We start from the raw sequence: 17,510 nt of genomic DNA on the forward strand, positions 1-17,510 counted from the left end.
ATAAAAACACTTAAAATTTGATCATTTGATGTTGAGGAATTCATTCTTTAATGGAATTTTTAGACAGAGTTTTTTACATCTACTCTTCATCTTTTTAGGCATGTCTTCTGTTTCTGATACAGTTAATTCATCCTTTAGAAAAATCATGCTCCCTAACTCACAAGAATACCCCAAGAGAAGTCATGTAATTGTTTTCAACTTCAGAGAGTAGCTAAGTATGCAGATTTCTTATTTGCTACCATCTGAGGCTAGTAATATATCCTGGATAGCTATCAAGTGCCCAGAAAGAAAGAAATACAATAAATTTGATGCATCTCTTTTCTCCCAATATGCCCTTTCTAAGTCATTTCCACAGGAGAAGTGCCGAAGTCAGAAGAGAAACTGATCTAAAATTTTACTATCGTGAGCAAAACTCTTTGCATAGATTTTTACATAGCTGCTGCATTTGCCTTAATCCCTTTCCTGAAAAGCCTTGTTACCAAGGCCTTATTCTGGGGGTGCTTTCAGTAACCTTTCTGACACAGGTTTAATGCTGATTAGTCCCCAAACAATTCTAGGGCAGGGATCCCTGCCAGGATAAAGAATGAACAAAATTGGTTTTCACACAGGCCAGCTGCAATTGCTGCAGCTAGAGTCTGTCAAATGAGGACCGTTTTCTTGTTTACCAAGATGAGGTTAAATTAGCACAGCATGAAGCAAAAAGGATTTAAAAAAAAAAAAACAACAACTAGCTATGTTAGTCAAGTATTACGCATTGAGTGAAATTCAGATAGTTTTAATCAGTTTGAGATGAGAAGGTAATATATGATACTAATATATGATATATACTACTAATATATGATACTTTTAATCATATATTGATTAAAAGTCACTTGAAAGATTTGGTTGCTAATAATCCTAGTAAAAATGATGTATTTGAATAGTTCTTAAAAGCTTATATATTGCATTTGAGAAATGTCACTTAGCCTATATGTATTGAGTCTGTGCTCATGCTTAGCCCTGCACCTGGCATAAAGGTGAAGAGGTAGACATTTAATAGAGGACACTGTCTTTGAGTTTCTGGAGACTTTAATTTAAACCACAGCAATATCCATATCCTCTTAACGTAAAATAAGGAAGGCTGCATAATCTCTTAAAGATTATTCAAGCCTAATATTTTATGAATTATAATGATGAAACACTATTAAAAGGTTTGAATGGGAGTATCATGAGATTTATATTTGGAAAGTTTTCTTAGCTGTATTATGGAGTAGGGGTTGTGGAGAGCAAGCCTGACGATCAATAGAACAATGAAAACATTGATTGATTGATTGATTGATTGATTGATTATAGTGGGGATTGAACCCTGGGGCACTCTACCACTGAAAAATACTCTAACCCCTTTTTTCTTTCTTTCTTTCTTTCTTTCCTTTTTTCTTTCTTTTTCTTTCTTTCTGACAAGTCTCATTAAGTTTCCCAGGCTGCCCTTAAACTTGCCATCCTCCTGGATCAAATCCCTAAGTCACTGGAATTTTAGGCAACTCCCATTCCCATCTCAATGATGACATTTATAACAATTCAGAAGAGAGATGACATGAATTGGATTAACGTAGTAGCACTAGGGGTAGAAAGAGTTGGATAGATTTTTTTTTAATTGGAGGTTAAATAAGATTAAATGGTTAAGTTTAGATGTAGGGCAATAGAAAGAGAATTATATTAATAACTATAGAGTTCTTTAAACTCCTAATCAATACTTAACAATAGATTTGTGAAACTGAGGGTTTTTTTCAATGACAGATACAAGAAGATGCAGAACTCTTTATTTATTCTTTTTAGATATACGTGACAGTAGAGTGTATTTTGACATATTATACATACATGGAATGTAACTTACTCTAATTAGTATCCCAGTCTTGTGATTGTACATGATGTAGAGTTTCATTGGTGGTGTACTCATATATGAATATATGAAAATTGTGTCCAGCTCAGTTCTACTGTCTTTCCTGTTCCCATCCTCTCTCCCTTCCTTTCATTTCCCTCTGTTTAATTTATGAACTTCTATTATTCCCCAACCCCGTATTGTGTGTTAGCATCCACATATCAGAGAGAACATCCAGCCTTTGGTTTTTTTAGGATTGGCTTATTTCACTTTACATGGTAGTCTCCAGTTCTATTCATTTACTGGCAAATATCATAATATATTTCTTCTTTATGGCTGAGAAATATTCCATTGTGTACATATATCACATTTTCTTTCTCCATTCATCTGTTGAAGGGTACCTGAGTTGGTTCCATAGCTTAGCTATTGTGAATTGAGCTCCTATAAACATTAATGTGGCTGCATCACTTTAATATTTTAAGTCCTTTGGGTATATGCCAAGGAATGGGATTACTGGGTCAAATGGTGGTTCCATTCCAGGTTTTCTGAGGAATCTCCATACTGCTTTCCAGAGTGCTTGCACCAATTTGCAGTCCCATTAGCAATGTATGAGTGAACCTTTTCCCCCACACCCTTGCCAACATTTATCGTTACTTGATTATTGCCATTCTGACTAGAGTGAGATGACATCACAATGTAGTTTTAATTTGCACTTCTCTAATTGCTAGAGATGTTGAACATTTTTCATTTTTGTTGAGCATTCATATTTCTTCTGCAAAGTGTCTGTTCAGTTCCTTTGCTCATTTATTGATTGAGTTATTTGTTGTTGTTGTTGTTTTTGGTGTTAAGTTTTATGAGTTCTTTATACATCCTGGAGACTAGTGCTCTATCTGAGGTGCAGATGGCAAAGATTTTTCTCCCATTCTGTAGGCTCTCTCTTCACATTATTGATTATTTCTTTTACTGTGAAAAAGCTTCTTTGTTTGAAAACATTTCGTTTATTGATTTTTTATTTTACTTCTTGAGCCTTAGGAGTTTTGCAAGGAAGTCAGTTTCTAAGCTGACATGATGGAGTGTTGGGCCTACGTTTTCTTCTAGTAGGTGCAGGGTCTCTGGTCTCATGCCTAGTTTCTTGATCCACTTTGATTTCAGTTTTGTGCAGAGTCAGAGATAGCAGTTCAACTTCATTCTGCTACATATGGATTTCCACTTTTCCTGGCACCATTTATTGAGGAGGCTATCTTTTCTCTAATGTATACTTATGGTCCCCTTGTCTAGTATGAGATAACTATTATTTATGTGAGTTTATGCAGAACTAACTCTTAAGTCAGGAATGCCATTAGGCATGCTTGCTGTTATGCTTATTTACTGGGAAAAGTGAGCGTTTTCATAAAATTTGGGAAAGTATTTAAGAAATAATCTTTATAATATTTACTGTTTATGATATAATTTCAATTATTGCCATTTTCCTTTTAGAAAACACAGAAAGACTAAGCTTACCCCCGGTCACATATGGCTTAGTCATAATATATTTATGCTCTGGAAACCCAACAACTAAGAATCATTCTCCACATGATGAGAATATTCAGTCATCTTTATTATAGAGAACACTTTATATGGTAGAAGGGATTTCTTTCATTCTAGTTTATTTCCCTCTTGCAACAGAAGGAAGGGACAAGAGTATCTCAGGTTTTGACTTTGGTGAATATCATTATATCACTTGGTTTCATTAATTGACACAAGTAATAGAAGAAGAAGAGATAGTCTAGGAGATACATAAAGGGTTCATTTTAGGATACTTTGAGGGTTTTTTGTTTTGTTTTGTTTTGTTTTTTTGTATTTGTAGATGGACAAGATGCCTTTATTTTATTTATTTTTATGTGGTGCTAAGGATCGAACCCATTGCCTCACACATGCCAGGCAAGCGCTCTGCCACTGAGCTACAGCCCCAGCCTTACTTTGAGGTTTATTAGTTTGTGGTAGTGTGGTTTCCAATAGGCACTTGGAAATACTGACCTGGAGAGAAGAATGACATATGTGTGTGTGTGCGCGTGTGTGTGTGTGTGTGTGCGCGTGTGCGTGTGTGTGTGTGTGTGCGCGTGCGTGTGTAGATTAGAAAGTCATTAATGTGGGTGTAGCATAAGCTGGTGGAGTGTATAGAGTAAGAAAACATGAGCAGTGGAATACAAATACATGGGGAGGAATAGAAGAGGAGAAACCATGGAGGTGACTGATAAACAAGTTCCTTTAATAACTGCCCAGTTTTGAAAAGTTGTCAGAGAAAAGAACACTTGGGTAAGGGCAGCTGAACTTTGTAACTACAAATCTTGACTTCCACTTGGGGATCCCACCAATCTGCTGCTACCACCATGCTGGATTTGGGTAGTATAGCTCCTTCTTTACTACACTAACCTATCTTAATTCTTATAACCAAGCATAGTAAGACTTTGCAAAAAACCCATAATGATAATAGAAAGAAATCATAAATGGAAAGGAACATAATTTTAAAAATATTTATATGACTGCTTTTATTGCTCCAAGAATCACCTGGTCTTTTTAGGCCCTTTGCAGAGTTCATTCTTTCTCAGATACAGAATTGCCATTTCACTGAAACTAAGATGTATCCCCACATGGGAGGTTCTTTGGCTCACCAGTAAGGAAAGTCATTAAGTATATCTAGTTTGCTTGTGGTCTAGGCATAATGGAATGAGATCCAAAGAGAAGAAAGAGTTCCTTCTTCATACCTGTCTAAGCTCCATCTTTCATATTTTCATGTCATCTGATGTCTTCCTTCTTCAGGGGAAATAATACCTTTTTTATTTTTTTATTTTGAGACATGGTCTACTTAAGTTGCAGAGCCTGACCTTGAACTTGAGATCCTCCTGCCTTAGCCTCCCAAGTCAGTGGGATCACAGGCATGCATCACCGAGCCTGGCTGGATCCTAGCTCATCAGCTTTATATTACAATATCAATTTTCAGGAAACACAGAAGAGAAAGAGGCATATTAAGCTATAGCATGAGATATAGTCAACAAAGTCTAAACTGTAGAAACTCTAATCAAGTTTTTCAACAAATAAGCCTCCTGTGGGAGGGAAAGGTAGGAAAGAAACCCTATGATTAAAAGAGACTTAAAAGCACATCAACACTATGGGGCTGGGGTTGTGGCAGCACCACATAAAAATAAATAAATAAAATAAAGATATTGTGTCTAACTACCACTAATTTTTTTAAAAAAGCATATCAGCACTAAGAAACATAAAACTATTAATAAGTACAAGAACAAAAACATACATTTTATATTTTTAGTAAAGAGATAAGCAGGTGAGGGGTGGGAGGAAGGAATAAAGGATTTAGGTCCCTCTCATTGTTTTTTTTTTTCAAACATTTCTTTCCAGGTAGCCCCAATGTAGAAGACAAAGTAAACCTTGATAGCTCCTAGGGGCCTTCCATGTGAACTTGAATTTTGCATTGTAGACCACATTATAAAATTAATATTCTTTGCTGTTTAAATAATATTCTAATACCAAAGTTTTCTTATATAATTGGTGTTGGAGAATAATGAATCATGTTTACTCTGTGAATTTGGTACTCTAATTTGAAAAACATGGTGATGTAATACCTTACGTAAATCTTATTATACTGAATATTAATATTTGCTTTCTCATTGTCTTCTCTATTACATGCTGAGTTTCTTGAGTTCAGAGACTGAATCTTATTTTTCTCTGTACTATTGAAGGCAGTTTTACATCTGGTGTTCAGTGACATTTATTGCTTATTTGCTCAATGAAATTAAATCAGTGAATATTTTGTTAAAGAAAAAAAAAGCATATTAGCAATTCATAAAATATGGACTTAATTTGAATCCTGATGTGTGCTGGCACCTTCCTATAATCCCAGGAGGCTGAGACAGGAGGAGTGCTAATTCGAAAAGTGAATGTAAAAGTAAGGCAGTAGGGCTGGGGTTGTGGCTCCGTGGTAGAGCGTTCATCTGGCATGTATGAGGCACTGGGTTCGATCCTCAGCACCACATGATAAATAAATGAATAAATAGATAGATACATAGGTAGATAAAAGTATTTTTAAAAAAGGTGAGGCGGTAAGCAACTCAGTGAGACCCTGTCTCAAAATAAAATAAAAATAGGGCTGGGAATGTGGTTCAGTGATTGAGTGCCCTGAGTTTAATCCCCAGTACCCCATAAAAAGGGGACATTTATAAGATAATTGAAAAATTCAATAATAATAAAATATTTTATATTAGGGAATTATTGGTTTTTTAGTGTCATAATGGTATTGTAGTTGTCTTATGAAACAGAGAGGGAGTCCATATGTTTTAGAAAGATATATTGAAATGTTTACCTCCTGCCAGCTGAAGATGGGCTTAAACTTATTAAACTTATCGTTAATGACCTATTTTATTTTGGTATTAGTGACTTTTAAAAGTTTTTACATGTTGAATTTGAGTATAGAAGTAGAATAGTGCAGTGAGTTCCCATGTACCCATTAAAAAATTATCAACTCATACCAAGCATGTTTCTTCTGTACTCTGCCCCTTATTATTTTAAAGCTATTTTTGAACATCTTATGGTCTTTAAAAAATTCTTCAGTATATATCTGTAAAAGATTAGACCTCTATATTGATATTACCCTGAGGCAGTTATCACAACTAAAAATGTTAAATAATTCTTTAATATTATTAAATTGTGATTTAATATCCAGATTCTCGTTTGTCTCAAACATTTTACATCTTAAATAACCAAACATGACAATTCAATAAGTAAACCAAGTATGTAATATATCTTATGTTCGTAAGCAAAGTGATTTAATGTTACACAAATGATGTATTAGTTACTAATTGTGAAAAGAATTTGCACAAAGCTTTGTGAAAAATATGAAGGAAACCTTACATTTGTCAATTTGTCAAATATGATATTTCGAATGTAATAGGAGTTTTTAAAGAAAATACAAGTTATTAGAGTGGAAGCTATTCTATAAAACTATAGCTTCTATAAAGCTGCTTTTAGTTGAATAGTTTAAATTATAAAGTACATGAGAAAGAGTGTACAGGTGTAGGCAAGAAAATGGAGTAGGGTGAAATCCACAGGTAAACTTCAAAACTAACTTATCTTCTGAGTGTTTTTGAAAAAACATAGTGAAAATAGATTGTGACCCCAGGGGATAGGAAATATATGGGGTTTCCCCTTTTAAAATGTTCTCCTTTATAATAAAATTTATATTGTTGGAGATTTGAAAGATACTTCACAAAGTGCTCTTATAAAGGATTTTAAAATTTTATTTACAAACTGATGTTGCCAACTATACCTTATATTTATTTAGAAAATAAGTATTTAAAAAAGAAGTAAAAATTGGTTAATCTGTAAGGGCCTAGAAGTATTTTCTGCAGCCTAGTAGTAATCCAGCACCCAGATCCTGTTTTCTTTCTTTTTTTCTTTTTCCCCCTGTACTGGGAATTTTACCCAGGAGCATGCTACCACTGAGCTGTATCTTCAGCCCTTTAAAATTTGTATTTTGAGGCAAAGTCACACTAAGTTGCCCAGGCTGACCTTGAATTTGCAATCCTCCTGCTTCCTTCGGCCTCCTGAGTTGTTGGGGTAACGAGTGTGTGCCACCCTGCCCAGTTCCAGATCCTCTTTCTCTCTCTCTTTCTCTCTCTCTCTCTCTCTCTCTCTCTCTCTCTCTCTCTCTCTCTCTCTCTCTCTTTCTTTTTCAGTTGTAGATGGACACAAAACCCTTTGCTTTATTTATTTATTTGTATGTGGTGCTGAGGATTAAACCCAGTGCCTCTTTTGTGCTAGGTAAGTGCTCTACCTCTGAGTTACAACCCCAGCCCCTCAGATCCTCATTTCTAATGCCATTCTTCAATTAGAGGAATGAAGAAATCCTTGGAGAAATAACTGATTTCTAGAAATGGGGCAGGAAATATACAAGATGAGCTTTATACTGCCAGAAATTAAAGCAGCCCTCAAAAAACCACACCAGGTCTAAGAGTATAGCTCACAGTCATGTGGAAGGCCCTGGGTTTTATCCCTAGCACTGGATCCTTCCCCCCACCCATGGAAAATAAAACAAAAATCACATAGCTGAGGGTTTGAATCAAATTAAAGAGTTCTCAATGACCAAAACTAGAAAAAAAATTAAAATCCCAAAATAAAAGAATATTGAATCATGACATAAAATATAACATAAATGTAATTATGACTCCATATTAGTGTAGATAAGTGATCAGATAATAAATTGGGAGAAGAGACAAATCTCCCTTGCAGGAGAATATTAAATAATTTTTGTAGATGCTCCACCCTCAAGGAGGTGAGACATAATTCCCCATTCTTTAAGTATGGGCTGAGTTAAGTGACTTCCTTCTGAACTTTATAGTATAGCAAAGAGGAGAAAAAAAGAGAAACTTTACTGTGGAGAAACCTGAAACTATCTCAGCCATTTGATCAAGGTTAGAATCAGTAGTGATAACATATGGATAGAGTATACCCACAATATAATGTAATTAAAGTGGCACTTTACTTCTATGATCTTATTCTCCCAAACCTATAACCATAGTCTTATCATAAGGAAGATGTCAGACAAATTCCATTTGAGGAGCATTCTAAAAATACCTGATCAGTGCTCAGAATTGTCAGTGTCATCTAAAACAAGGAAAGTCTGAGAAACCATCATAGCCAAGAGGAACTTAGGGAGACATGACTACTAAATGTAATGTGGTATTCTGAATAGGATTCTGGAATAGAAAAAGAGCCTTCGATAAAAACTCAGAGAATCTGGATAAAATTTAGATTTTTGTTGATAATTTCATATCAATATTAGTTCATTAATTGTTATAATGTATTATATATGTTGCTTATAGGAGAAATTGGTTGCAAGACATATGAGAGTTCTCTGTGTTCTTCCCAATTTTTCTGTAATGTCACTCTATAAAAACTAAGTTTGTTTTTTTAAAAAGTTAACTATGAAGTCCAGGATTCAAAACAAATAATTTAAAAAAATCTGATCCTGTGTTGCTGGTGAACATCAGATAAAATATGTGGAATATATATAGCCTTATATTTGGAATAAGGCAGGTATCAGGTTTTAACTTATATCCCAATACAACTTAGTAAATAAATAGAATGTTCAAAAGAAAATGGGCTTTTGTTTTTTATTCCTTTGATTACATTTCAGTTAATGTAGTCAGGGTTTTGAAATGAATCATTTTCACAGCTGCTGTGAAGATGAAATAAATACATCTTACAAATCCTGAAGCATGTGTATAATTCAGACCTGAGCATATAGGTTCCATTTATCTTTCCATTTATTCAGTAAACATATGTGCCAGGCACAGTATTAAGTAGGTGTTAAAGCTCTAAAGAAGGATAATATATTGAAGAACTTAAAATCTAAAGGAAGAAATAGCATTTAGCAGCTTTAATGCAGTATAGTAAATAAACAGCAGTATGCATAGAAATTATGAGAACAGAATTCCAAGAACTTCACATTTCTATTTCCTTTAAAAAAAAAATAAAGCTGTATTAGGCTGTTTTCTATCTCCATAACAAATACGAGGCTGGGTACTTTATTCAGCTCACAATTTTGAAAGCTGAAAGTCCAAGATTGGGCAGCCCCATCTATTCAGCCTCTGGTAGATGGCTTCAAAATGGCTGCTGTAGCTTTCTCACAGCATTGTATCTAGGCTGTAAAGGTTCAAATCCCAGAAGAACAGGTGGAAATGCATGGCACTTTTAATGATCTCACCTTGGAGATCATCACTTACACTGTATGGATGGAGTGTTTTGTTTGAGGCAATTACATACGCCCTTCCAGGTTTAAGGGCAGAGAACATTGATTCCACCTTCTTTGGTGGAGTTTTAGAGGAACATGGGGAACAAGAAATACTGTTTTGGCCATGTTTGGAATACACAATCTGTTGTTTTATTATATCCCAAGAGCTTAGAATGGTGCCTTGGCTTGTAGAGTTTTTGTTTGTTTTAGTTCGAATCAGTTATATATAACAGTAGAAACTCTTTCATTCATTGTCACACAAATGGAGCAGAATTTTTCACTTCTCTGATTGTGCATTAAGTACAGTCATACCATTCGTACAGTCATACATGTACTTAGGGTAATGATGTCAGTCTCATTCCACTGTCTTTCCTACCTCTTTGCCACCTCCACCCCACCACCCTGCCCCATTGTAGAGCTTTGTAAATGCCTGATGAATGAATGAATGAATGAATGAAGTGAGTTTATTAGAAGAGGAGAATAACATATGACTAGTTTGTTAGGATATTGCCTCAGTATTCTAAGTTTGACTTGAGTAGAAATGGAAAGGAAAGACTGATTTGGAGATACCTAGGAAGTACAGATTGCAAAATTTAGTGACCATTTGAATATGGAAATAAAGTAGGGGAATCTGGGTTGAGAAGGGGAGAAGTCTAGAATCTCAATCTAGCAATCTAGAATGACTTACAGTCAGTCAAAGAGACCAGCTCTGTGCTAAAGCAAATATCATAAATAGGAGCAACTGGAGAGGCTGAAGCAGGAGGATCTCAAGTTCAAAGCCAGCCTCTGCAACTTAGTGAGAACTTGTCTCAAAAAATAGGAAGAGCTTGGGATGAGTGCTCTGGGTTCAACCCCCAGTACCACAATAATAAATACATATATACATTGATACATAAAAGTAAATTTTTAAAAATTATGAGCATGAATCCCTTCTTGATAAAATTATTTTTAGTGTTAAATTAATCCCTGAAAGGGCTGAATAAATAGGTGGAAATACTTAGATGATTTCATGAACTGTGTCACTGTTAACAGAGCAAAAGCTTTGCGGGAAAAGATCAGCTCAGTTTTGGAAGCACTGAAATTGAGGTTTTTGGTGCTAAGCCAGCCAAGTGAGATCCTTGAACTCAAGGCTAGAGAGCGTGCTCTTTTTTTTTTTTTTTTTTTTTTTTTTTTTTTTAAAGAGAGAGTGAGAGAGGAGAGAGAGAGAGAGAGAATTTTTTTAATATTTATTTTTTAGTTCTCGGCGGACACAACATCTTTGTTGGTATGTGGTGCTGAGGATCGAACCCGGGCCGCACGCATGCCAGGCGAGCGCGCTACCGCTGAGCCACATCTCCAGCCCCAGAGAGCGTGCTCTTAAAGATTTTCTTTAGTGTTTTTCTGGTGGAAGGAGAAAGGACAACTTTGTTTTCCCTTACAAAAGAGGAAATTTTTGCTTCTTTCAGTTCATTTTTATCCTTTTTGGTTGTTCTATTTATATTCATTTTGAAATGTAATTAAAATGACCTTTTTTCCTCCACCAAAAGTGACTTGGCTTTTTTCTTTTTTCTTTTTCTTTTCTTTTTTTTTTTTTTTTTTTGGTACTGGGCAGTGAGCCTAAGGGTGTATCCCCAACCTTTTTATATTTTTTGTTTTGAGACAGAGTCTCACTAAGTTGCTTAGGGCCAAGCTGAATTGCTAAGGCTGGCCTTGAATTTCCAATCCTCCTGTCACAGCCTCCCTGATTGCTGGGATTACAGGCATGACCTACTACACCCTGCTCTTTTTTCTTTTTTAATGTTACACAGTAGCTTTGGAAATCCTAGTCTCTTATAGAATTGGTAAGGTCTTAGTCACATAGATCCCTTTGTACTCTTCCTAATGTATGAGGAGCATGATTTCATATGTTGGTGTGTAGTACCTTAGTACCATTAAAACCTAAATCTTAGCTATCACTGAGCATATTAGGAAAGGTCCTTGAAGGTCTTTGGATAAAAGAACACATTGATGGCAGAGAAACTCTTGAGACCTTTCTTTTCTTCTTTTTTGTTAAGCAATTTTTTTAAATAATTATTTTTTAGTTGTAGTTGGACAGCATACCTTTATTTTATTTACTTTTATGCTGAGGATTGAACCCAAGGCCTCGCACGTTCTAGGTGAGTGCTCTACTGCTGAGCCACAGCCACAGCCAGAGACCTTTTCTATTTAGCAAAAATCACATGAACTGAGCCATTCTGGCTTCTGAACACTTCAGATAATCATTGGGATATTATTACTTAACATTTTATTCTTAACAGAAAGAGAATTTCCCAGTGAATCTTGTTACTTACATTTCTTACCAGTTTTTCAGCGTTAGAATAACTTAATAGACCATGAAGCAAGATGTAATGTTTCACTAACCCCCTTCCCCATCTTGTTATTCATATCTTTAATTTAAAGAACTTTGAGTCAGGCATGATTACTCAAATCTCAGTGACTTGGGAGACTGAGGCAAGAGGATTGCAAATTTGAGACCAATCTCAGCAACTTAATGAAACCCTGTCTCAATAAAAAGTAAAAAGTGCTGGGAATGTAGCTCAGTGGTAGAGTACCACTGGGTTCAATGTGGAGTACCAAAAAAAGAGAGAGAGAGAGAGAGAGAGAAACTTTGTTGATTCTTACATACTATTTTTTTCTTCCAAAGAGGGGAAGAGGAAGAAAGCAGTATTCCATATAAGTTGATTGATACCCTGTATAACCTAAACTGAACTGCTCATGCTTTTGACTCCTTATAAAATTTTGGAAAGAGAATATTAACAATGAAAATTAGTTAATAGAAATGGAAGAAAAGGTCTACCTTTAGCTCTGAGCAGACAACTACTTCTTTGAGTTATGTAGCAGAAAAGTTTCAGTATGAATCATCTTAGAACAGCTCTGTAGTGTTGTCACTATAAATATTTTAATGGTAAGTGACTTTCTTTTGTTCCTGAAGGCAAAGTATTGTTCTCTTGGATGTTTCTTTAGCACAGAATGCATTAATTAGAAATAGGGGCAGATTGGCCTTATATTGTATGATAAAATACAACATGAGTACTAATATTAATATAGAAATATATTGAATAAATGATTCTCGTAGAAGGTAGATATCTAATAATAATAATGTGTTCTTATTGTAATAGAAAAAAGTCTATATTTGATATATGAGAAAACTTTTGCTCAGAAATTATGATTGGATATAGGCTATTAGATTAGCATATTTATTCAAAATTAGAATCTTGTTTTCTAGGCTGTGCTTATTATTTGAAAATCACTTCAATATTCTTTAAATAATAAAAATGACACTTGTAATCCCAGCTATTTGGGAGGTCCAGGTAAGAGTATCACCCAAGTTCAAAGCCAGCCTGGGCAACTTAGAAGACCCTAAAAATTGTCCCAAAATAAAATGGGTTAGGGTTGTAGCTCATAGGTAAAATGCCCCTGTGTTCAATCCCCAGTACCAATAAAATATGAAAATTTTTAAATAATAAATATAATTTACAAGTATTGTTGAACATATAGTACTAAACCTAAAAAATATGCATACTTTCATTATATCAGGTATAATAATGACTTTTTTTTTGAGAGAGAGAGACAGAGAAATAAAATGAATCTTTTTTTTTTTTTTTTTTTATAGATGGACACAACACAATGTGTTTATTTTTATGTGGTGCTGAGAATGGAACCCGGGTCCCACCCATGCTAAGTGAGCGCTGTACCGCTGAGCCACAATCCCAGCCCACAATAATGACTTTTTAAAAGTTTTCTTGTTTCATATTTTATTAGAAAAGGAATAATTTGATTAACATGGGCTGGAGCAAAGACTTCTTTATTCTACAGTATCAGAGAACTCCAGATCCTGGATTCATTGCTAAAGTTATTTTTGCAAGTAAATAATCTGTTGTATTCTACTCTTGATGCCAAGATGTATAGTTGCCTAACACTGCTGCCATATATTAAAGGCATGCCTATCACACCTGACTTTGGAATATAATTTTTCAAATATACTTGTTTTTCTTGAGAATTTTTAAATAAACAAAAAGTTGAGAAAATAGTTAGTTTCTTAGTTTTTACCTGATATCCCTTTTCTCTTGGAAGATCCCATCCAATATGCCACATTATATTGTCTTTGACAGTTTTGATGAGTACATATCAGGTATATTGTAAGTTATTTCTTTTAGAATTTGATGTTTTAGTTATGATTAGATTGGGGTTATAGGATTATATTATTATTTTTTTTAAAATTTTTTTTCCATTTTCTTTTTTTTTTTAAGAGAGAGAGTGAGAAAGGAGAGAGAGAGAGAGAGAGAGAGAGAATTTTAATATTTATTTTTTAGTTCTCGGCGGACACAACATCTTTGTTGGTATGTGGTGCTGAGGATCGAACCCGGGCCGCACGCATGCCAGGCGAGCGCGCTACCGCTTGAGCCACATCCCCAGCCCAGGATTATATTATTTTAAAGCTATGTTTAACCTTAAGAGAATTGACAAACTGTCTTCCAAAGTGGCTGTACCGTTTTGCATTCCCACTAACAATAAGAGAGTTTGTCATTTCACAACCTTGTCAGCATTTGGTATTGTCAGTTTTTTGGACCTCAGCCATTCTAGGTATGCAGTGGTTGGAATACAATTTTAAAATTGACCATTTTGTCTTACTATTATTATATCTCACTATAGAAGCATTAGCTTTCTTCTCTTGAAATTAGTCTGTTTTTTTTTAACCTTTATTTTATATGTTTTTATTTTTATGTGGTGCCAGGAATCAAACCCAGTACCTCACACATGCTAGGCAAGCATTCTACCACTGAGCCACAATCCCTGCCCTTGAAATTAGTCTTTGGAGAGGATGTGTGTGGTTTTTCCCCATACAAATAATTGTTACTGGTATTTAAATGTCCTTTCACTATTAGGTTAAAATTGCCTATTCTCTTTTGCTTTCTTATCACTAATAGCTTATAAGCTACATTCTACTGGTGTTAAGCTGTACTTTTTTGATGTTAATGTCTTGTTTAATTGTTTTTGTTTAATTTTTTATTCTCATTTTCCATTCTTCAAAGTCAGTTTTGCTTTTTTGTTTTTCTTTGTTCATAAAGCTTTTTGTTTCTGTTACATTATGTAGTTTTGTACCAATGGCTAGAAGCAGATCGTCATAGCAAGAGCCAAGAAGCTACAAATCCGACTTCAGGTAAAAATAATAGTTAAAAAAAAGGGTGGGTTGCTAGAAATCTTTATTGTAATTCACCCCAAGCCCATTATAAGCATTTCCTTATTTAGTTTCGTTTGGAGAGATCATCTAAAGATATTATTTTGTATTCTGTTCTCTTGTCTGCATCTTAATTTTCATAAAGACCTCATTTGCTTCAGGCCTTGAAAAAATGTATTCAGTAGTCTTTAAGCTGTCTTGGCATATATTTCCTACTTTCTTAGGAGAGAAGGCTTAATTGCATCTTAAATTTAGTTGATTATTTAGTAATACTACTCAATCCATATATAGTTATGGCAAGGATATTATTAATATGTAAGCTCATTTTTTGGAGTGTTTTTGGCAAGTCAATCGCCAAGATTGAACCCAGGCCCCCTCAAGAATATTACTATTGCTACAAATTTATAATTCTTGTTTGTTTAAGTATAATTTTTAAAAGATAAACTTTAGCTTAAGTGAAGGATATTTATATGTAATTCCATTTCCTGGGAATCCAGATTTTCAGACCTAGTCATTTTTTCTGTTTAGTCCTAGCAGTGAATTCGAAGTTAGTTTTATAAAACATACATTCAAAATGTGAAGAGTAGGTTGTTCTTCCTAGATATTCTTCTCTGGCTGGTACTGCATCCACTCATATCTGAATCCCTAACAGTGATATTAGAATTTCAGAAAAGTTTATTCTTTCCCTCATTTCCTTCAAAATAATATTTGCCAAGACCGCTGTATATTTAAGAATGATCTTTCCTATTGCTCTCTCTTTAATGGTGTTAAGAGGTGGTGATGGTGGTAGAGGTGGTGATGGTGGTAGAGATAGTGGTGGTGGCAGTGGTTTTGTTTTCTTATAATTGAGTTACTGTTTTGTGTATTTTATGTTTTTATAATTTTGGAGGTAATCTCTTGTTGCTTCGATGATCCTCAAGAAGTTGTAGCATTAGGTAATAGAACAATTATATTGAGAATGCACTTTTATGATTTTTCTGATATATCTCTGTCCCATTATTAACTTGATATATGAATAAAGATAACATCACTATTTTTATCAAAAACAGGCAGGAAATCATTAAAAGGTAAGTGTTGCAAGGACTTATATCCTGGATTATGTGCTCTTTCTACCACTGTTATAGTGTTTCATATTTTACTAAAATTTATGGATGATAAAAACAAGCATTTCTGGACTATGACGGTGGGCATAGGAAAGGGTTTCTTATGACTCTATGTTATCTCAAAATATGCTTGTTGCTGCATCAGTAGCAAAGTCAGCAGCATAGTTTTTTTAGAATCAGAAGGGAATTTTTGTTTTATTTTGCTTTTTCTTAGACCTAAAGTAAAGTAAATTTTGTGTTCACATTAAAATTTTATATCAGCTTAAGGACATCATTTACCCTGTTCTGAACTTTGACTTTGGTTCTGAACTTTTAGCTACATTGACTGATGGATAGTTTCCCATGTCTCCATTGACTTTTTGGTATTTATAAAACCTTGCATCATGGTGCAAAAATTGATGAACTCTTCTTAGGGGTTTCTGTTCTTTAACAGTTTCTCTTCTGGAGGTGAAAGCTTTCTACTCTTAGAAACTGAAGTGTGGAATGGAAAGATGTAGCGATGTAGTACTTGCCTAAATCAGAGAAATCCAAAGGAAAATGATCATTAACCAAATACTTCAATTAGAAACAGTACTTTAGGGCTGTCGTTTGGCTCAGAGGAAGAGCACTCGCCTAATATGCGTGAGGCACTGGGTTCGATCCTCAGCACCACATAAAAATAAAATGAAGATATTGTATCCACCTAAAACTAAAGTAAATAAATAAATATTTTTTAAAAAGAAACAGTACTTTAATTGCCTCTGTAAATACATTTAAATTATGTGCCCTTATTCATAAAAGCTCCTATGTATTTCATATTGCAGTCTCCAACAAGATTTTATAGTGTGACTTTTCCCTCCTTCTGTGATCTGTTAAGTTTTGCACTCAAAGGTGTTTTAATACCTATTCATATTTTTACCCAAAATGGAAATTGAGTCACAAGATGTCAGAGTATGACTTGTAATTCAGAGTGCCTAGTGATATTTTTAATTATGCAAATACTGGTAAATGGCATTTATATTTTGCTATAACAGCTAGTATTTTGCACTTAATTAGAATTTTGAAAGTAGAAAAACACAGGAGACAGGAAGAAATTGCTTCAAGTTTCTAATTCCTTGATCTCAACTTTTTGACATTGGAAATTTAAGATCCATTCATCTTAAAACATTTTATGAAACTAAGGCATTTGGGAATAACAGATCTTATGGGAATTAATTTAGTCATGGAGATAAAGAACTGATATGACAGCTGTTATTGAATTTTTTACATAAAATATAGTCTAATCTTTGCAGAATTTTATCAGGTGATGAATTTAACTTAGAATAGTTCATTTTTTAAAAAAGGTTAGTGTATTTAATGTGTTCTGTCCACTAAATTAGATAACTCAATAATAATGTTTCTTTCTTTTTTTTTTTTTTTTTTTCTTTAAACCCCCTATGGTAGTTGGGGAATCAGAACTTCACAGTTGCTAGATTACTTCCATCAGTATTGAACCAGGAGTGGAAGTCAAAGTCACCATTGCAGATGCCTAAGTCAACTGTTTTAATAAATTGATTTTCAGTTGTTAAAAAAAAAAAAAAAAGAACT

At 34.3% G+C, this 17,510-nt stretch overlaps 1 protein-coding gene across 3 annotated transcripts in view; it reads left to right on the plus strand.

Moving 5' to 3' along the window:
* Positions 1-17,510, plus strand: part of Dennd5b (DENN domain containing 5B) — a 189,778-nt gene that overhangs the window by 53,811 nt on the left and 118,457 nt on the right. For 2 of the 3 annotated variants that reach the window (XM_077798438.1, XM_026415248.2), the window contains exon 2: positions 14,758-14,823. The exons of the other annotated variant lie outside the window; for it this stretch is intronic. In XM_077798438.1, coding sequence (XP_077654564.1) covers positions 14,758-14,823 — 66 coding nt within the window. The remainder of the gene's footprint in view (positions 1-14,757; positions 14,824-17,510) is intronic. 3 annotated transcript variants of the gene reach the window in all.

This window comes from Urocitellus parryii, chromosome 5 (genome assembly GCF_045843805.1).
Source record: "Urocitellus parryii isolate mUroPar1 chromosome 5, mUroPar1.hap1, whole genome shotgun sequence".
In the NCBI taxonomy this organism is placed as follows: Eukaryota; Metazoa; Chordata; class Mammalia; order Rodentia; family Sciuridae; genus Urocitellus; species Urocitellus parryii.